General features: G+C 48.3%; 1 protein-coding gene, 1 long non-coding RNA gene and 2 other non-coding genes across 4 annotated transcripts; 3 read left to right on the top strand and 1 right to left on the bottom strand.

The window, feature by feature from the left end:
• The first annotated feature begins 1,545 nt into the window (after positions 1 to 1,545).
• Positions 1,546 to 6,819, top strand: LOC128793212 (uncharacterized). Its single transcript, XR_008432693.1, has 3 exons — positions 1,546 to 1,628; positions 3,855 to 3,952; positions 6,687 to 6,819. It is a non-coding gene; the product is annotated as an uncharacterized LOC128793212 (long non-coding RNA).
• A 7,384-nt stretch (positions 6,820 to 14,203) lies between these two features.
• Positions 14,204 to 14,275, top strand: TRNAQ-CUG (transfer RNA glutamine (anticodon CUG)). The gene has a single exon. It is a non-coding gene; the product is annotated as a tRNA-Gln (tRNA).
• A 1,673-nt stretch (positions 14,276 to 15,948) lies between these two features.
• LOC128792897 (feather keratin Cos1-1/Cos1-3/Cos2-1-like) lies at positions 15,949 to 20,576 on the top strand. Its single transcript, XM_053951785.1, has 3 exons — positions 15,949 to 16,087; positions 19,494 to 19,575; positions 20,103 to 20,576. Exons 1-3 carry the CDS (start codon positions 15,960 to 15,962, stop codon positions 20,439 to 20,441), a joined length of 549 nt encoding a protein of 182 aa, XP_053807760.1. The 5' UTR covers positions 15,949 to 15,959; the 3' UTR covers positions 20,442 to 20,576.
• Positions 20,577 to 21,100: 524 nt separating this feature from the next.
• On the bottom strand, positions 21,101 to 21,172 carry TRNAQ-CUG (transfer RNA glutamine (anticodon CUG)). The gene has a single exon. It is a non-coding gene; the product is annotated as a tRNA-Gln (tRNA).
• Positions 21,173 to 21,792: the final 620 nt, after the last annotated feature.

The following is a 21,792-nucleotide window of genomic DNA, read 5'->3' on the forward strand; positions in this document are numbered from 1 at the left end:
GCTCATCCCCTTTTTTTAAGATGCTGCTTTCTGTTTGTGTTTCTTACATGTTTAAAGTTATCTGCCTGAATCAGTTATCTAGTTTTTAAACTGGAAGTTGTTGTTAGGGCAGAAAGTCAAATGTTTAGACTGAGCTGCCTTCAGCATATTTTAATGTGAATTTACTGATGAATGAGGAGAAAATTTCTAATAAAGTCTACTGTCCAAAGTAAAACTCCTATCTCCTTTGATGAAGTGTTAAAACTGCTCATAGCCCAGAGCTGAAGTTCAGTTCCTTGTGCAGCTTTGCAAATGTTTCTGTCTGGTTCTTCTGTGGTATTGCTGCTCTGGGTTCCTGTGTGAGACACATGGCAGGCAGTGGCCTGTCCCATTCTGGATTTATCCCATTCACCCTGAGTATGGCCATGCTCTTGCTTTCAGCACCATTCTGGTCAGATTCCTCTGAACAAAACCTCACTTCTGTGCCAAACTGTGCTTTGGGACTTGGTGCTTTTGAGGCAGTTTGGAGATTGACTGCTGTGCACTGATGATCCAGGCAAAACCACTGACCCACAGATGGCTGCCCTGCTCTCAGTCACCCCTGGGAACAGAATTACAGTTCCAGCTGGAAAAGAGAAATGTGAGATACAAAAACACAAGCAAGAGTGGAGGCAACAAGGACGAGGTAACACAGGGATGTCAAAAGTTAAATAACTAATATTTGATTGTCAGGGTTTATCTGTAAGCTTCAGCATGGAATTATTTTGGACTTGCTTTCACTTAAGGTGAGAGGTACATGCTGCATTCCTTCCCTTAATCTTACAAAGGGGAAGAAACTACAGCAGTGATCCACATTTCTTACTTTTCCTGCTTGCTTTATTTGATGTAAACCTTTTGTCTCAGTAGGTACATTGGAAGAAGGAGCTGTAAAAGTACAATATTCACATAAGAGCTATAAAAGTATAATATTCACACAAAAGGCAGAACAAAGGTGTGTCGAGTGATCTGTCATAAGCAAAGTAGCTGTTCAGGAATGGCAGTTCTGGTAGACCTTATTTTTCCACCACCAAAATCCATGTTAGGTAAGCATCCCCTAAAATTAGTGTTCTACTGTGTGTAACTACAGACTTCATGTTCCTTTGAATTACTGCAGGGACACAACTGTTCTTTCACTTGACCCAGACCAACAGCTTTTTAATGTTACAGTAAAGTGGGAATTGATATCATAAGACAAATTAATGGTGCCTCTGTATGTTAATTAACCTTTTACAGTTGTGTTGGAATTTTAGTTGATGCCCCTTCTGTGATGATTTCTCTAAACCAATCATCCTTATTTTAACTTTCAAATATTTTTCTAACATTTAGTGTTTTCCAAGGCATTATGGTTCTTACAGGAATAATTATTTATTATTTTACTGTTTCCTAATTACATGTTGTGATTCTGTGGATGGTAGATACACTCCTTCATATGGTACTAGGGCCATGGTTTGGGGGATCAAAGTGTGTTTGATACATTTTTCTTCGTCTGCAGAAGCCTTGTAATGAGACTGCAGCATGGAGAGTATTAATGACACTTCAGTGTTCTTCCTAACCATCCCTGTGCAAATGGATTCTCTTCCAAGAGGGTTTATAGGAAACATGGAGTACAGGTAAGGATGAATCAGGCATTGAGGCTAAACAAGTGGTCAGAGAAGCTCACGAAGAGTACCAGGAAGAGTCTCCTCTCTGCCAGTGAGCTCCAGCCTGGGTGCTGGGTCCCTCACACTGATTCTCTAGGCTCCCTTTACTGGAATGCAGACATTGTTCACTGTCTGCTTCAGGAAGGAATTGAGCAATGATTTATAAAGTAGCCACACATTGGCTTTTGCCCAAGTCAGAGGTCAGACACTAAGTTGTTACATTCCTCAACCAAAGCAGTTGAAACTTTTCAGAATCTCTATCCTGGCCACCTAAATGCAGGAAGATCCCTACCCAGAGGTCCACTCTGGGCCATATCTGACAGTGAGGGTAATCACTTACTACAAAGCTGCACTACTTTGAGATTTGGAGTGAGATCTTCCTTGCCTTCATATTTTCAATTTCCAGCCACTTCTGCCTTTCATCACATGAAAAAACAGACAATCCATGTGGTGGTTTTCAGCTTCCACTGTGTCTCTGTGCCTGAGCAAAAGGAATGCAGTTTCTCTAGACATGATGTGGAAGTGAATTTCAGAATCACAGAATATCCTGTGTTGGAAGGACCATAAGGATCATTGAGTCTGACTCTCAAGTGGATGGCCCATAAGGGGATCCAGCCCACAGCCTTTTATACCCTCTGACCAACTGAGCTAATCTCACACCCAGTGTTCCCAAGGGTGGTAAACTGAGGGGAGCAGAAGCTCTGTAATACAAAACTCAGGAGTTTATTGGTAGCATTTGAAGAAAAAGGGCACATGCCTGGAAGCTGCAACCAAATTGCAACCTCTGTGATGAGTGTATGCTAAGTAGTGGGTTGCAAAAGGAAATATTTTACCTACTCTGCATTTGGTTCTCTAATGTGGCCCCTTCCTAGGAATTGTTGATGGTTGAGAATCCTTTCTATTGTAACTGTGGTTAAGATTTGTGGGAACATGTATCATAGCTTCTCTACTTTACTTTCTCCCTATTGCCATTCTTCAGCCTTCTGAAACTCATGTGAGGTTGGGGAATTGATCCCCCTGGAGTTGCTGCTTTGGTGATCACGATTCACAGATGCTATAACCTGAGTGACACATTGAGCTTTTACACTTACTGAAACTGTAATTTTGTAACACCTACATTTAGAGTCAAATTTGAGAAGCTGCTGTACTTTGATGTAGCAGCTGTCCCATGTGTCCTGCTACTGGGCTGACAGAGTCTGTTCTACAAAGGCTTTATTTCTGCCTCACATTGAGCCACTGGGGGTGTGTTGAAATGCCTGCGTTCTCATCCAGAGACTGTGTAGTACAATCTGTAGGGAAATCAAAAGTTTTATTTTAAGCTTTATATGTAGTCTTTCTGGTGTCCATGTTTTTATATCAACAGATAACCTCATGCTCAGGTAGGACCTAACTTTGGAGCAGTTTCTCAGTGTTCACTTGAAGCTGGGAAAAGCTGTTACAGAGCAGATGTATACAAATCATTTAAGTGTTTTTGATAGTTATGAAAGAGCAGCAAGCCAGAAATGCTATAAAATTTCCTTCTCATCTCCATTACAGTTGGTATTGTTAAACTATAACCACATGTTCTCCTGTCAGTGGCAGGCTCTGTGCAGCGAGCTCTGTATCAGCTCCAGCAGAGCTCATTCAGGTGCAATTCCCACTGACATCAGCGGGAGATCTGCCTGAGTCAGCACTGCTGCCCTTGGTTCCCATGTAAAGATCCCCAAACATTTCCAACACATTGTATTGAGCCATAGTTTATTACATGTAAGCAGTGTCAAGCAGATGGTTTCTGCAGCAGTTTCTCTAATTTGGCAAAACATGCTGGCAAGTGTAGTTAGGTGAATGCTGTGAGAAAGTTGAACGAAAAAATGTGTCTCCTTGAGGCTGAGAGCAGCATTCAAAGGGGGAGCCAGACTTCTTGGTTCCTTGGTGATGGTTTTCCATTTATAAACCTTTAGAATCTCAGTGGTTTTTATTCTCTATGCTTAAAAGTATGTAGGATCTTTATCCACTCCTGTTTATCTCAAAAGAATGTCTGATGACCATAAGGTGGAAATCCCTTTGTTTGCTCAATTCAAAAAGACACCAAAAAACCTCCTTCCTCCTTGGGAAATGTGGAAATGTTCTCTGTAGACATAGAGCCATGGGAAATATACAACACACACCAGCCTGCATGCCCCACCGGGTCCTGTTTTTTTCTTTTTCTTGAGGTAGCAGCTGCTGATTCAGAGAAGACCTCAGTGTGTTTTGCATGCATTGTCTAAAATAGAAACATTTGGAAACATCTGCAGCAAAGCTGAACCCTTCTGAAGGTATGTTAAACCAAATTTAGGTATGCTGTGGCGGGGGCAGAGAACAAAGGATCAGAGCTTAGGAGAATAGTTTTTGCCTTTTTTTTCTTTTTAGACCCACTATAGAGTACAAGTAAATTCAGAGGGGAAAGGAGTAAAGAAAAGTTGTTTATGCTGCCATCACCATCAGATGTTTAGTGTTGATGTTTAAAGCTTAATCATCTTCCCCACTAAACCTTTGTTGCACAGCCTTAACATCCCAAGGCTCTACTGCTGATTGCTTCAGAAGCCTCTGAATGTCTCTGGGCTCTGCAGTTGTGTGTAATAGTACCCAATCCCACATCTTGTCCTGTTAGACCTTAATTCATTAACTTCTGGGCAAAAAGCACAGCTGCTCTCTCATCACTGGCACTGCTGCAGGAACATGTGGGGGTACCCAAACCAGCTCCCATCATCGGCAGAGAGAGCCCAGCCCTTGGCAGAGCAGAGCAGAGCAGTTCCTATGCCAGGCAGCACAGGCACATCTGCAGCAGTGATGGATGGCTGAGCTCACGTGGGTCTGCATTTCAGCTGGGAGGCAGCTTTGCAAATCCTGTTTAAAACAGCTGTCAGGATCAGGTACTTGCAGTTTCATTTGTGTAGCTGTGACAATTTGTAAGGTATGTATAGGCTCTGATCTATGCAGGTGACAGTAGATGTAAAAGCAGAGCTCATGTTTTTAATACCTTTAACATATTAGGGGTGCTTTCAGTGGAGACAGGTACGTTGGATTTTCATGTACTGTTTCTCTGCCTTTTGAAAGCTACACCACGAAAGGCAGATGTCTTCAGATTTCTAAGGAAAAGCAAACAAAACACATAAATGAGGTGATATTTTATTTCTGCCAGTCCTCATGTATGACAAATGCTACTGCCAGTTTAAAATACCAGTCACAGGCCAGCATCACAGAGGCATTTTGCTGAGATCAGGATCTTCTCGGTGGTGTCTTTGTTGGTTTCCTCCATATTTACCTGTTTTTTAAAGAAGAAAAAGGCTTCAAAGTTATTCAAATTGCAAGCTTAACTTAAAAATGCATTATTCTAATGAATAAAATGCTTATAGCACACTTAAGACTTTGTTACAGAGACACAAGAAACTGCTGCACACATACCTGGGAAACTAGTAAATGTTTTTAATGGGAAAATGGTTCAGCCTTTTCTCATTTTATTGAGAAAATCAGTTTGGCAAGTGCAGTGCTTCTTATGTAGCAAAATGTGAACAGCTGTAAGGCATGGGGCCAGAATTTCAGTATATGCATTTGGAAGTGACTTCTCAAGCGTAGTAAAGGTACCTGTGACATTATTTTGGGGACTGAAGTTTTACTTCATTTGGCGATAACTTTTAACTTTTGGGAATTAATAAGATTTGGACCCTTCTAAGCTATTCTATCAGGGCTTGTCTAGAGATGAACCAAACAAAATTTCCCCTCATAAATTAAGCTACCTGGGTAAACTTGGCCTGGCATCAAGTGCTCCTGGTATTAAAATGTTTCCCAAGTCCTACCATCTAATTGCATAAATAAACCCCCATTGGAAAAAGCCATCTAGAAAAGGAAAGGATATTTTGAGTATTAAATTGGTCTCCAGACATTCTGAGATGAATTCCAAGTTGTGCCAGAAACTTTCATGTTCTTGTTTATTTGCTGATTATCCCTCCACCCCCACCTCTACCATTTCCCGTGTACATCAAAGACAGCAATCCAATTTTTCCGATTTTTCACTGACCCAAGTTTTCATGATACAAATAAAACCACCCAGTTCATTTATGCATAATTTCTAATCTTCCTGCATCTTTTACTTCACTGGTATTTGAGACTCAGGCTGTGTTTCCCAAGATGAGCTTCATGAAAATCCACCTTGTAATTTCATTCTTCTCCTCACCATCCACTTCGGGGAAAGCATTCATAAGGTGAAGTGTCTTCACTGTTCATGACTCTAAGAGTCCACTCAAAGAATGTTGGGACATGTCACATTGGTAGCTTGCTGTTGAACTGATCTAATGAGTTAATAACTGTCCAGTTACTAAGGTCAGTGCCCCCAAATGGCCTCATTCTGTACACATACACAAAGACACAAGTGACCTTTTCGAATTTGCAGCTAAAACACCTTTTGTCTTTTGTGTTTGCCTTTTATATGCAATTTCTCTTGACTCTTCTACTGGGGCCTCACTCTGGGAAACAGTGGGTGCTTCAACCTTCTGTGAGCCCAGTTTATTTTGCCTTCTCAGAAGGATCAGCAGTATTTAAAGTAACAATTTGTTTTAGATCAAAGTTCTTTGAGCTGTCACGAGCATTGCACAAGATTGGAATAAATATTAATTTTAATAATAGAGCCGCTTAATGTTGAGGTTTAAAACTCCATGTTTCAGTTGCTCTCACATCATTAACCCTCCCCCAGTAAGGAATGTTATACACAACTTTACTATCAGTGATTACTCCCATATAAAAATAAGAGAAATGAATCTGTAGTTGTAATACAGAAACTTCCTTCTGTCTGAGATCCGTGACTTCCAGTTTCCTGCTGAATCTGAGCTGAAAAAAAGAATTTGGAGAGGCTGGTTCCTTGCATTGCTTGGTATTCCCATCCCCCACAGAAATGGGAACAAATGTTTTTAATTGTCAAATAACCAATGATAAATGGACAGCTGGGATAGGAACCTATCCCAGGATGTTGTGTCTTGTGCACTAAAAGGTGAAATAATTTTTTTTTTTTCCCAGAACTTTATCTCTCTAGAAAGATCTCCTCAGCATTTTTCTTCTGAACATCTTCATCCCACTGGACATGGGGAGATGCTTCTAATCCTTTTGAAATACCAGCCTCCTGGATCAGGCAACTTAGTGACTCTGGAAAAGGAAGGACACTTTATATCATGCCCTTTTTATTTATATTATCTTTAGTTAAGGTTTTAAAGTTTTGTTTGGTTTATGGTTTTGGAATTTATTTGTAGAAATATAAAAAATGTTCTTTTTTTCTTTTGTGAGTTTCCTTACTGAATCAAAAAGTTTTTATGGTCTTGCTATAATTACAGAAACTGGAGGGTCAAATGATGTCTTTTATGAGACCAGCTGAATGAAACTGAAGAGACACTTTCAGACACAGAAATGTTTCACTGAAATACAAACACCGGTTTTCAAAGCTACATTCAGATAAAGGACTGTTTAAACTTGAACAGTTTTTAAGCTGCACAGAAATTTGAGAGTTGATAAATATATTGGTTCTGTGCCCTGTTATAATTTTTTCCCATTCCTGAGCTACCAGCAGCTCCTGTGTGTTCTGCTGAACCCACCCACCTTTCCTCTCTCTAATGACTTACTGAATCTTCCCTGTCTGTGTTGCAGGTACAAACCTCTTTGATGATATAATTGATTAACTTGTGCAAGTTAAACTTGTATCACGAGTTTGAAGCTGTATTTTGCCTTAAGGATCAAAGCTTCAGCCTGCATATCCTGAAAGCTGGTCTGGCTTTTAGAGTACAGCATTAGTCACATTAAAGATACTATCTTTGTAAATTCAATCCTGTTTATATCCTGCAGTAATGGTGTGTATGTTCACACCATCCCTTCCTACAGAGAAGCTAACTAAAAAGAGCAGATGTCATATATTTAATCAAGACCTTTCCCTTTCATGGTTTTCCTATTCAAAGAAAACAAAGATGAATGAGTTCTGAGAATTTAAGTCCTCTGCTGTTTGCACAGAGCTCCTTTTTGAATGGTTTTGTAGGTGTACACCTACTCTGCTGTCATGCAGAAACATGCTAGGAGCTTACTATGAATTTCTGTAAAGGAGTTCAGGCACGGGGCAGGGCTTCCCCTGGCCATAGGAGATTTCTTGGGGTTTGCTGTGTGCTCTTGTGTGGTGAGTAATGGGAACAGGTTGAGGCAGGGCATTAAAAATCCTGGTGATGCTGACTGACGGGTGAGGCTGTGGAGGCATTAGCCAAGGCTGGGAATGCTGCTGAGCCTCTGCCTGCCCTTTCCCAGGTGTGTGCCACTGACTGTGGCCAGTGCCACGGCCCTGTACTTCATGGATTGCTCTGAAAGAGGGGAGCTCTGCCAGGCAGATGCACCTGGCCACGCTCCTGGAGATGCTGCTGCACCTGGCTGATGGCAAACATTGACTGGGCTTTATTGCCAACATAAAACTCATCAGTTTTCTTATAATCCCCAGCAATTTGGTCCCCAGGGCTTTGTCATTCAGTCTCTTCTTACATTGGTTTGGAGGAGCTTGATCCCAAGGAGTGGGAGGTGTGTCCCTGTGTCCCTTTTCCCCTTTTTTCTGTTCCAGTTGTGGGAAATAACTGGATTTTGGTTATTTTCCATTGCAGTTCGCTGCAGATCCCAAAAAAACCCATCAGAGGAAGGATCATCGCTCGTCCTTCCACCACCAGGTGAGAGTAGAGATGGTCATATTTCAGGAGCCTAGTTTTGGAATATTTTATGGAATTGGCCAAGTAGCTTTTACTTCTGGGGTTTCCACAGTCTTTCCATGGCAGATCCGTCCTGTACTTCAATTCAGTGCCACTCTGAGCTCTTAGTCCACAGGGAAGTGAACATTTTGGGAAGTTCTTACAGCTCTACTTAATGGTTTGTGGATTATGATGATTTTCTGGAAGTAGGCTATCCATCCTGACCTGTTTTCTTCCCACTCCCTGTCAGACTGTACCTGCAGAAAGGCTGAAGTGAGACCAGGATCTCCCTGAGGCTGAAGCTGGCAGAGTGGGAGATGTAAAAGACTGAAAAATTCTTTTTTGTCCCCTGAATCCCAAGACTCTGTATCTGTAAGATACTCCTTTCTTTGTGGCACCTTGGGGATACTTCCCAATGCATTGGGCAGAGGAACCTGTTGTGTGTCAGCATGGAAACCATCAGGACATACCAAGACCAGCCAGAGATGCAGGAAGAGATCTTCCTCTGGGCTGGAGTCAGATATTAGGTCAGTGTGGCTCCTTGGGAACATTTCCAAAGGACCATACCCTTCCTGTTTTCTGGAATCTCACCATGGACATTTAAAATTTTTATTTTAAAGAAGCCAGTCCAGGATTGGAAATGTCAGTCCAGGACTGGAAATTAGCTGTTCCATGGATTTATTTTTCACAATATGTTTTTAATTTGACACAGAAGCCCTCTCCTTCCCTCAAACCCCGTCTCCTTCAGCTTTGGGTCTTCTCAAAAACAATTCCCTGTCTACACCAATGAAAAATATTCCAAATTAAGGTACTCTGGGACTCTGCAACCTGGGCTCAGTTGGTCACTTGGAGCCCTTGGGAAGGAATTTGTCATCTCTTGTGAGCATTGACAAGCTCAACCTGAACATAATTGAAGAAATAAAAAACCCAAACCTACCCAACCTTCATGGGGAGCATGGGCAGGGCCTGGCACAGGAACGCGCACCGGGAGCTGTGGCACCGGCCGTGCCCAGCAGGGGCCAGGGCACCCATGGCTGCTCCATGCCTGGGATCTCAGGAGCAGGGCAAACTCCCACTGTCCATCCCTGGATTTGCCTCCTGCCAGCACTCAACACCCCGGGCATGCTTGGGTGCAAGTGCTCCAGTGCTGCTGCCTGGAGAGATTGGGGAAATGGGCATTAACCACTCCTGAGCTCTGGCTGGGGAAAGCATTTGGCACCTCTGGCATTTCAATAAAAACAGTTTCCATCATTTTGAAAATATGTTGAACCAACCCACAGGAGACAAATAAATCTTTCTCCATAAGTACAGGCCTAGGGATTACACAATTATTCCTATGCCTGGTCAAACAAACCAGCAGACAGTTTCTGGGGAGAGATTCCAGGCTCTTGTCTCCCTCCCTGGCTGTACAACATTTGCAGAGCACCAGGATTTGGATACTCAGGCCTTAATTTAAATCCCATAGATAGTAAGGAACAAGAAGTGTCCTAAAGGCATCTCCATTCATACTTCAGTTTTTCATATTTTAATTTTAAGTCTTCTGTCACTAATGAATTTTGCTCTTCTTTTGTTAAGAATATTCCACTCCCTTCTTCTTTAGGCATCACCATCCAGGAGATAAAATAAATGTGGCAAGAAGTTTGGAATGCTGCTTCCAAGTCATGTTACCTGGTAGGAAATTACTTCAGCTCTTTGTACCTCAGTGTGTTTTAAAAACAGCCTGGCCCTTCATGGCTGCAGACTCTCTGCTACTCCCAGGGGAGTAACATCAGCGGTGGTCTCATCCCAACTGTACACAAAAACATTGATTTGGGGTTGAATTTGAATGCAGATAGGTATGGGCCAATTTTGGAAAGCTTCAATCCCTGTTATTCAGTGATTCAGTCAGTGACTGACTGGTGGGACCTTCAGGATGGTCACCCCTTTCCTGGGCACTATCCCTGCTCTGTGGTCCGTTCCCACTCCTGGCTTGACCTCTTCTTTTAGTGGGAGGTAAACCACAAATGTTTGCCTTGCTGGTTTTTGGGACATCAGTGACTCCCCCAAGGCAGCTGGCAAAGCTCCTGTTTCCACACCCTCTGCCTCCCAAAGCCATGCTGGAGCCAAACAGAGCAAAGGAGATATCTTAGTTCCATGCTGGAAATTTCCACTTGTGCCCAAAAACCCAGAGAAACAGTGTCTGCCCCATCCTTGAAAGTGTCCAAGGCTGCACAGGGATTGGAGCAACATCGACTAGTGGATGGAATGGCAGGGGATGGAATAAAGGGATTCTTAAGGTCTCTTCACACCCAAAACCTTCTGGGATTCCATGATGATTATATGATGTCTCCCTGCATTTATTTTGCATCATTTCCTCTTAAATTTAATTTCTCAAATTTAGATGACTTGTTAAAGGAATAATTTAAAAATTATTCCAGGGATAAAAAGGAGAGCATCAAACATTAAAAAAAATAATTCCTACATCCATCGAATCATTATTAATTGGAAGCCTATTCCCTCATTTTTGTCCTTGTTTTGTTTTCCTGGAAAACCTTATGATCCTGCAGTTTCTCAGAGACATCTGATGGGATTACAGAAAGGTTTGCTCTGTCAGAGAGCCAGGGAGGTTTAGAACACATCTTCCTCTCCATTTTTATTCTTTAACCAGGTTTCCCCCAGAAGGGTGTTGTGGAAGAAATTCAGAATTACTAGAAGTGGATGAGGTGCACATTTTTTCTCCACTGTTTTTCACCTATATTCAAATTCTTGGAACTACCCTGAAATGAGCCCTAGGAAACTACTGTGAAAAAGATCACCCAGAGGAACATCTTAAAAGAGAAAACCACATTCAGCAGCAGCAAAAACAATCCCATTGCTATATTTACCTGGTCTCTAGGTGCTCTGCCAGAGCTCCCTACAGCCACTCCCATTCACAGACAAGCACTGTGGAAGACATTCACTTTGCCCATGAGAGTAAGGAGGCAGTTTTGGACACGTTCTTTGCTGTGGAATGGGTTGACAAAGTCCAGATGGTCTTTGTGGTCCCTTCCAAGCCAAACCACCCCATGATTCCATGACAGGATCAGCACGTATCCCAATTCCATTCCAGAAACCTCCTCCCACTAACTGAGAACTTCCCCCGTCTTCTTTTTGCACCACATCAGGGATGTGCTGCCAAGTGCCACAGGCATGGGATGCCTCAGCATTCCCTGGGGATGCCATTCAAAGATGAACTTGTGGCCTCAATACTCCAAAATACTCTGTTGGCCCCAGTTCCAGTTTGGACTATGTCAAATAGCAATGTGGGGTGTTCCCTCTCACTTCCCACCATTGGGACAGCTCACACGGAATGTGAGCGACTTACTGCATTTGAAATTCCTGGCTTAAAAAGCAGGTGTTGTAATATCCCCTCCTGGGAATATCCAGAACACCAGGAGGGTCCCTGGAAGCTATGGGTAGGGACAGAGTCAGACAAACAATTGTAAACTGGTTTTCAGGAGATGCATCCACAGCCTGTGGCTTCAATGACTCCAGAGCTGTTCCTTCCCCTTGGGACAGCCAGGCAAAACATCTGTATGGATTTCTGACAGAAAAAAACTCCAAACTACTTGGCTCTTGCCAAATCAAGGCCAGTATTCCCAACAGGCTCTAAGTAATAAACAACAGGAAAGACCATCTCACAGTGCATACCACAAACTGGGCACCACATTCCTCACTGGAACTGGACTGCTCCCAAATATCTGTGACAGCTAGGAGCATCCTCATTCCCCCACTCTTCCATTCAGGAGAAAAAGACAACACAGCCCTTAGACACTCAGTGTGTAATCCCAACAATCAAGGGAAGACCACCTTGCTCTGGGAAGAAATGTAATGCCCAGTTTTGGTCAAGACCAAAGAAACCCAAATAGCAGCACTGGTAACATTTCCAGGCATAGAGCTTCCCAGCTCCAAAAGTGTAGCTCATTGGGTTCTTCCCTGGTGCTGTTCTGTTTGGATGCTGACTGTGAGACTGAAGGCTTAGGGTGGTTCTCAGCGCTGAGAAGGAAAGTGATGATGGCAGAGCGTGTGCTGGTCAGTCGATGGGTGCAGTTGAAGGTGCAGGCAGCAGGAGCTTTCTCAGCTGGCACTTTTCTGAGCTCTGTTTTTCCAGATGTTTTCAGGTTTGTAGCCGGACTCTGAGAGAGTGAAAAGCTTTCTTAGGACAAAGGAGTTTGCTGCTGTTTGAGTGTGGTGTAAAGAAGGGTTTGCACTTGGAAGAGGAAGATCAGTGAAATCTTTTTGTCCTGACACCATTGATTTGACAGCAGGGATGTTTCCAGCTTGCTTCTGGGCTTGGGGTGGTTTCGAGCTGGGCTTGGCGTGTGTCCTTCTTTTGCGAGTCAACACCACCATCGTGTGGTTGTGTTCATCAACACTGACAGTGCCCAGGAAAAAGGCAAGCGCTTTCCTGGCACGACCCCATCCGTGTGAGAGCAGTTTGTGGAAGAGCTCTGCTGTGCATCCTGGCTCTTGGAGACTGACAGAATGTGATCCTGCATGTAGCAAGGAAGGAAGAATCGTTTCATTGTTGGCTGTGCAGTTAATAGGCTGCAAAAGAAAAGGCAATTGCAAAAGAAAAGGCTTCTCTTTTAGAAGCTTTTCTGTGCCATCAGCTGCTCAACATGTAACTCGTACCCACTGAACTGCATCCAGCTCCCTGGATATCTGTATTTTCCTTCAAGCTCTGCATACCATCTTACCCTCTCACTCTTGCAGATCCCAAAGCCCTTCAAAACATCCAGCAACTGCTCCCAAAGAAAAATTCTGAGAACAAAAAGCCAGCACCGGCCTTTATAGTCCCTTTGCAGTATGTACACTAGAAGAAACACTCTAGTGATGCAAACTTTCCTTCTCAACTGTATATATAGCATTCATCACATTGTCTCAAGGTGACAGTCCATGGCTAAAGTGAAGCATTCCCAGCTGTAGTTCAGACTGAGACATGTCCCAGGGCAGAAAGCATTTGCTGACCTTTCCTCTTCCTCTTTCCTGAGACCAAGGGGACCCTATGCCAGCCCACTGCCAGACAGTTTGCCCCTCACATTTCTGTCTAGAACTGACCCAGAAATGCCCAATTTTTATACAGTCACTGCCATCCTGGGAACAGATCCGGAATGGGAGGGGAGGGAGCAAGGTGGGGTGGAACAATCTCTGCAGCAAACCCCTGCCACCCAAAAGATGTCAGAATATGAAAGTCACTCCTTGGGGCCATCTTCGTTCTTGCACTACTTAAATGTCCGAAAGTGTAGTTAATCTCAGCCGGGAAACTGAGCGCCTCCAAACTCTTGCCATAAAGCCAGGCCCCACTCAATCACTTGATGGCAACACCCATGCTGCCATCATGCCCTGCCAGACACCTTTCTGCGCTGCCTACCCCAACTGTCCCACATGTGCCACTGCTGTTGTGCCCACATGTCCCCCAGAAAGCACTACAATCCCCCTTGCAGAGCAGTTCCAGCAGGCCGCTTGACTCAACAGTTGACAGGGACATTTCATGGCTGCCCACTCCTTGGCGCCCCGACCTCAGCCCCAAGACAACCTCATCCTGCTCCCAGGCCCATGGCACCACAACCCAACAGCCCCTCTTGCCCTTGACAATACGAATACTCTGCTGGCCTGCCAGCATTGGCATTCTCTTCTTTACACAAACCCAACCCTCTTGCCTGAGAGTACACAAGGCAAGGGAGCTTGTGCAGTGTGAAGGTGACTTCCCAAGGTAACTTGCCCTGGGTGGGAAAGGGCTTGCTGCAAGGTGGGGAAGACAAGGCTGAGTGAGGCTGAGCACAGGAGCCAGAGGTGTCTGGGGCAGGAGGTCCTATGGTGTAATGGTGAGCACTCTGGACTCTGAATCCAGTGATCTGAGTTCAAATCTCAGTGGGACCTGGCCCTTTTGGTTCCCCCGGGCTTTCCCTCAGCATGCTCTCCGCACACTCACAGCTCTCCTCGGCTGCTGCTGGTTCACTTGTGCAGTGTTCTCTGATGAATCACACAGCAGCTGAGCTGCAAGACCACCCACTCCAAAACGGCTCAGGCACAGGAGCCTGCTCTGGGACCATTGCTCCTATGGCAGATGCATCCAGAAATGGAGATTGGGCTAGACAGCTCTGGGCAGCTGTTCCCAGCCTGGATCGTTCCCACAGCAACACCAGCTTACTGCCTGAGGCCTTACTTCTATGCCCAGCCCTGTCTGCTGCTCCTTTCTTGCTCCTTTCATCTGTGGCTTCTTTTCCTCTTTTCCCTGCCAATTTCCTTCTATTGCCCTGCAATCCCTTCAAGGAGCTCTACCAACACTGGGAACTGCCCCATCATTGGGGTTCCATTTGTAGCCATGGGAGAGGCAAGGATCTTCCTTGCAGAGCAGGCGGTAGGTGAGGGAGGAGGAGAACAAACGACCACGACTCTCCAGCAATGCTGCACAAAGGCTTTAATGAGAAGGAGCAAAAGCAGCGGCACAGAACAGAGACCAAGGAACACGTGTGGGGGGCCAGGGAGGGAAAGAGAAGGGCCCATTTGCCAGGGCCAGCGGGGACGATGCGCCGGCCTCAGCAGATCTGACCGCAGCGGGGGAAAGGCAGACACAGGCCTGAGCCCCCCAGGCCAAGGGAGCCCCCAGAAGAGATGGGAACTCCCGAGGTGCTGAGGGAGCTGCCCACAGCAGCTGACAGAGAGGATCCCACGGCTGTGCTCTGAGGGAAAGAGGTGAGGATGGGGCCCGGCAAGGTCACCGCCACTGGCGAAGCCTCGATGTAGAACATGGAGTCAGCGCAGCGGGCGAGGCAGGGCTCACTGCAGCTGCTTGCAAGGGGGGTTGGGCCACAGGGGCCGCAGGGCCGTGGGGGACAGGGTCTGCAGCAGGACATCTCTCGGTGCAGGAGGCAAAGCTGCAACACAGAGCAGGGAGCACCAACCTGCCTCAGGATCGGTCTGTCTCTCTGTCCCTCAGCTCTCTCCAGGGACACATTTGCTCTTCAAACACACTCTGTGCCTACAGCTCCCACCACCCTGCTGGTGCCCTCCCAGTGGCACGGCACGGGAAGGCCGCCCCACCTCAGCAATAGCGCCCAGCACAGTGGCTTTAAGGCCCCTGTGCAAAGACTGGTCACAGCCCATCTCCAGAACAGACATGGCTGTGTTAGAGATGTCCCGGGATGCACTGGGACATTTTGTTACACCACGGCAGGTGCAAATTCTGCCGGGCACATCCCCCTGAGGCTGAGCCCCATGGATCCCCTTCTGCTGGAACAAAGTCCCCTCTTCCCAGCCGTCCCCAGCCATCAGCATGGAAAGGCTGACGGCCCTCCAACAGCTCTGTGTCAGGGCCAAGCTGAGGCAGCCCAAGGATCAAGCCGGGCAGCCTCCATGGCAGCAGTTCAGCCCACAGGGAGGGATGGAGCGGACTCAGGCTTACCTGGTTCCTGGAGGAAAGGGAGGCCAGAGACGAGGATGCAGAGCCGGGAGCAGCGCAGCCTTTTATGCCGGGTCCCAGAGCCCTGTGGGGCCACAAACATTCCTTGTCTGTGAAACATCCAAACTCTTGGGAGTGGCCACTTGCGAGGCCTCGCTCCTGATGAGGTCCCTGCCTCTTTCATCTCTCGCATTTTTCACCAGTTTCACACCAACCTACGTGGAAATTATTCCTGTGTTTCCAGGCTTACTAAGGGCACTTCATTTCAAGGTCCCAAGCCAGTGTATGAGGTGAGTTAAATTGCATTTGTCTAGTGTCTATAGGATTCTGTCACTTGATCTTCTTGATGGTTACTTTGGCTCCAGTTAGAGTTAAATTCCGCCATTAAGTGACACCGCAGGTCAGCTCTCAGGAGCTTTCAGTGCAGGCACTCAGGCTAATCCTGAGAGTCATTTCTCCCACAGGTCATCACAGGCGTAGAGAAGACTGTGGGTCAGTTGAGGCACAAAGTCAACACTGCACAACCCCATAGTGGGGAAGAGACCCAACTCTGCAGGGAGGTGGCAAAGCTCAGTGACAAGGAAAGTCCATGTTCAGCTGAATGGATGTCCCCTGCAGGCCTGAGTGACAGCCATGGGAAACTTGCTTGCCACGGCCTGGTTTTGTGATCAAAGAGATGCTGTGTCCTTCCCTGAAAGAGCCCCACAGCCACACTGACCTGTATTGCTCAGCGTGCTCATCCCAGAGGCCAGAGACCTGGCTGGTGGCTTGGGGGAAAAGGCTGAGGGCAGGGAGCCCAAAGCTGTTTTTTCCTGGATCTGGGATGGGGTTTCCCATTCCATGCATTTTACATTTCAAAGGGACACTGGATCAGTCTCTCAGAGCACACGGGTGTCATCCTGATGTGGAAGAGCTGGGAAAATCCCTGAGCTCCAGGCAAACCTGAGTCACCCAGTGTGGCCTTCCGTGGACTGGGTGCCGCAGACTCAGGCGCTCAAGGGATAGCAGAGCTCATATCCTCAATGTTCTGCTGCCGTGAAGGATATTTCCCCACCTTGTATCCCCAGTCGTGGACCACCTGGTGCTTGTCTGCCATCTCCTGCATTTGCTGTCTCCCCAGGCATGGTCTTTGGTGGCTGCCCAAGGGCTGTAGTGACTCAGAGTACCCCACATCAACCCCAGAAGGTCTGGGTGGAGCTCTGGAGGTCTTGTGCTCCTATCAGCTGCTCTGGGCAGATCAAACGGTCCCAGTTGCTCAGCAGGCTGTGGGCCTTGTCCTGCTGGCTTCTAAGCACTGACACAGCTTATCAAAGAGGTCACTATCCCTTGTACGGCTCTCCCAGGCCTGTCCCTTGTCCTCCTCCAGGGAGCCCTGGGATTTTCTTTCATGCTGCTTGTGATTGCTGCCTCTTGCCCTTTGACAGTGCACCTCTCGGGAGAGTTTGGCTCCATTCTCTCCAGAACCCCCAGGAGGTGGTGGAGGCAGCAGCTCCATGCCCCCCTCCACGCCTTGCCCATCTGCAGCAGGTTGTGCAAGCGCCGTGCCCTCGGCCTCCCCCATGGTGTCAGGTGCTGCAGCCCTTATGGTCTGCCTGGTCCTCTGGCAGTGCCTCTCTCCGTAAGAGATCCCCACGTACACCTCCCCTGTCCCTGGGGACACCAAATAGGAGCACCAACCCAGATGTGGTCTCTGCAGTGCCAAGGAAAGTGCACCCTCCATGGGGTGAACAGGTGCCAGGCTTATGGGGTGAGATCTGGACATGGACAGTAAGGAACTCTCAGGATTAGGGGTGAAAGCTCCCCAGAGGACTCAGAGTGAAAGCTCTGTTGGGGCAGACTTTCTCTCTGCTTTCCAGCCCTTCTGCCCCAAAGGGGTTCCTTGTCACTGGCCTGAGAGTGCAATGCAGAGCAGGTGGCATTCCCGGCACATACCCAGCCCTGTGCTCTCCAGGCTGCCACGGCATGTGCTGACCAGTGCAGGCAGCCTCAGTGTCATCTCCTGCTGGTCCTTCCCCTTGATGACCTGGGAGGCTCATCTGTAGGAGCCCTTTCCATCTCCTGGTGGCCTCCCAGGGGGTGCAGGGCATCCCTGGAAATGCTGCCCAGGAGAAAAGGACCTGTCTGACAGCGGCAGTGTTCAGAGGACAATGGGACAAGGCCCACAGCTTCTGGAGGCAGCTGGGAAGATTGTTCTTCTCTGGGCAGGAGCAGAGGACTTCCAGAGGTCTCTCCCAGCCTCCATTATCCTGGGTTGCCCTGCATCCCCTGGGCCCTCGAGCAGCCACCCAAAGGCAATGGCTTCTGGAAATCTGCAGCAGCAGCAGCAGCAGCACAGGATTGCATGGATGTACAAGGTGGTTTGAGACCAGTCCTAAAGGGTCTGGAAATGCCCCTGTCAAAGGCAAAACCTTTCATAGGAAAGAGGCTATGTGCTCTGGTATCCCTGGAATGCCTGAGTCCAGGGCACCTTGTGCACTCATTTCCACATCAGCATGATTCAGGTTTGCCTGAAGCTCATGGATTTTCCCAACTCTTCCACATCACAATGATTCCCACAAGCTCTGGGAGACTGATCCAATATCCCTTTGAACTGTGAAATGAATTCAATGGGCAAAGTGATGCCTGCCCCAGGAAAAGGAGCCATGAGCTTTGGGCTCCCTGCCCTCAGCCACTTCCCCAAAGCTGCCATCCAGATCCCGGCCTCAGGGCTGGAGACACTGAGCAAAGTGGGTCAGTTTGTCTTTGACAAAATGGGTCAATTTGTCTTTCAGGGAGAGATGTAGGCATGCCTTTGACCACCTTCCTACGTGTTGATTTCCTTGTTTCCTGGAGGATCCCAACCTCCCAAGCTGAGGCCAGAGCTCTGGTTGTCAAATGCCAAGGTCAGGGCAATCCCAAACCTGGACACAGGCCAGGCCTTGAGTGGATTGAGAGCAGCCCGGTGGAGGGGGACTTGCAGGTTCTGGTGGTTGAAATACTGAACACGGACCTGCACTGCCTGCTAGCAGCCCAGTGCAAAAATCCAGTCGTGTTCTGGGCTGCATCCAGGGCCGTGTGGGCAGCAGGTCGAGGGAGGGGATTGTCCTGCTCTACTCGGCTCTCATGACACCGTTCTTGGGGTACTGGCTCCAGCTCTAGAACACACAGCCTAAGAAACACACGGACCTGCTGCAGTGGGTCCAGAGGAGCCACAAAGAGCACCAGGCAGCTGGAGCCATTGCCCTGTGAGGACAGGCTGAGAGGGTTGCGGTTGTGTAGCAAAGAGAGGAGAAGGCTCCCAGGAGACATTCAGTTAAGAAAGGAAAGGATACCTGGTTGGGATGTGTAGTGACGGATCAAGTGCTACCCGTTGGAAACTGAAAGCATATATTTAGATTAGATATCATATTTAGATTAGATATCATATTTAGATTAGATATTGGGAAGGAACCTTTACCTCTGAGAGGGGTAGGACACTGCAACAGGTTGTCTAGAGAAGTGGTAGAATCTGTTTGAGGAGGCACGAGCTAGATGATTTCAAGGCCCATTCCATCCACAATTGATTGGAAGAGTCATCGCAGGATTTTGGGTTGTAAGCAGCAAGAGAACAAAATTAGAGATGACAGGTCAGGGACCTCATCAGGAGCGAGGCCTCGCAAGTGGCCACTCCCAGGAGTTTGGATGTTTCACAGACAAGGAATGTTTGTGGCCCCACAGGGCTCTGGGACCCGGCATAAAAGGCTGCGCTGCTCCCGGCTCTGCATCCTCGTCTCTGGCCTCCCTTTCCTCCAGGAACCAGGTAAGCCTGAGTCCGCTCCATCCCTCCCTGTGGGCTGAACTGCTGCCATGGAGGCTGCCCGGCTTGATCCTTGGGCTGCCTCAGCTTGGCCCTGACACAGAGCTGTTGGAGGGCCGTCAGCCTTTCCATGCTGGTGGCTGGGGACGGCTGGGAAGAGGGGACTTTGTTCCAGCAGAAGGGGATCCATGGGGCTCAGCCTCAAGGGTATGTGCCCGGCAGAATTTGCACCGGCCGTGGTGTAACAAAATGTCCCAGTGCATCCCGGGACATCTCTAACACAGCCATGTCTGTTCTGGAGATGGGCTGTGACCAGTCTTTGCACAGGGGCCTTAAAGCCACTGTGCTGGGCGCTATTGCTGAGGTGGGGCGGCCTTCCCGTGCCGTGCCACTGGGAGGGCACCAGCAGGGTGGTGGGAGCTGTAGGCACAGAGTGTGTTTGAAGAGCAAATGTGTCCCTGGAGAGAGCTGAGGGACAGAGAGACAGACCGATCCTGAGGCAGGTTGGTGCTCCCTGCTCTGTGTTGCAGCTTTGCCTCCTGCACCGAGAGATGTCCTGCTGCAGACCCTGTCCCCCACGGCCCTGCGGCCCCTGTGGCCCAACCCCCCTTGCAAGCAGCTGCAGTGAGCCCTGCCTCGCCCGCTGCGCCGACTCCATGTTCTACATCGAGGCTTCGCCGGTGGCGGTGACCTTGCCGGGCCCCATCCTCACCTCTTTCCCTCAGAGCACAGCCGTGGGATCCTCTCTGTCAGCTGCTGTGGGCAGCTCCCTCAGCACCTCGGGAGTTCCCATCTCTTCTGGGGGCTCCCTTGGCCTGGGGGGCTCAGGCCTGTGTCTGCCTTTCCCCCGCTGCGGTCAGATCTGCTGAGGCCGGCGCATCGTCCCCGCTGGCCCTGGCAAATGGGCCCTTCTCTTTCCCTCCCTGGCCCCCCACACGTGTTCCTTGGTCTCTGTTCTGTGCCGCTGCTTTTGCTCCTTCTCATTAAAGCCTTTGTGCAGCATTGCTGGAGAGTCGTGGTCGTTTGTTCTCCTCCTCCCTCACCTACCGCCTGCTCTGCAAGGAAGATCCTTGCCTCTCCCATGGCTACAAATGGAACTCCAATGATGGGGCAGTTCCCAGTGTTGGTAGAGCTCCTTGAAGGGATTGCAGAGCAATAGAAGGAAATTGGCAGGGAAAAGAGGAAAAGAAGCCACAGATGAAAGGAGCAAGAAAGGAGCAGCGGACAGGGCTGGGCATAGAAGTAAGGCCTCAGGCAGTAAGCTGGTGTTGCTGTGGGAACGATCCAGGCTGGGAACAGCTGCCCAGAGCTGTCTAGCCCAGTCTCCATTTCTGGATGCATCTGCCATAGGAGCAATGGTCCCAGAGCAGGCTCCTGTGCCTGAGCCGTTTTGGAGTGGGTGGTCTTGCAGCTCAGCTGCTGTGTGATTCATCAGAGAACACTGCACAAGTGAACCAGCAGCAGCCGAGGAGAGCTGTGAGTGTGCGGAGAGCATGCTGAGGGAAAGCCCGGGGGAACCAAAAGGGCCAGGTCCCACTGAGATTTGAACTCAGATCACTGGATTCAGAGTCCAGAGTGCTCACCATTACACCATAGGACCTCCTGCCCCAGACACCTCTGGCTCCTGTGCTCAGCCTCACTCAGCCTTGTCTTCCCCACCTTGCAGCAAGCCCTTTCCCACCCAGGGCAAGTTACCTTGGGAAGTCACCTTCACACTGCACAAGCTCCCTTGCCTTCTCTTCTCCAGCCCAAGACACTCCAGCCCCTTAAGGACTAATCGGACGGAAACATTGCTCCGTCTCTACAGAAGGTGAGGAAAGACCCAATGGGGAACCCAGGAAAGGGGCTGGAGCGGCAAGGAGAAAGGGCAGGGGCCACACCAAGGGCTCAACAACGACTGACCTCCAGCTCCTCTGAGGAACGGGTTCGCTCACTGCCTGGCGTGCCGGAGCAAGGAGGGCAGAGCCCTCGCTGGGAACTCTTCCCTCTCCCAAGGACCTTGACTGCACGGCAATCCCAGGGGCACACAAGCCCAAATGCCTCCTCCAAGCAGGGCTGGAGACAAAGCAAGGACAAGGCAACCCAGTGCCTGAGCCCCACTGCAACCCCAGCCTGATGTCCAGGTGTTCTCTGCCCACCTGGCCGCAGTGGCTCCCCACTCTCTGGGAGTCTCTGCAGGATCCAGGCCAGCTCCTGCACTTGGCTTTTGCCAAGGCCAAC

The sequence above is a fragment of the Vidua chalybeata genome, chromosome 10 (assembly GCF_026979565.1).
Source record: "Vidua chalybeata isolate OUT-0048 chromosome 10, bVidCha1 merged haplotype, whole genome shotgun sequence".
Classification (NCBI taxonomy): Eukaryota; Metazoa; Chordata; class Aves; order Passeriformes; family Viduidae; genus Vidua; species Vidua chalybeata.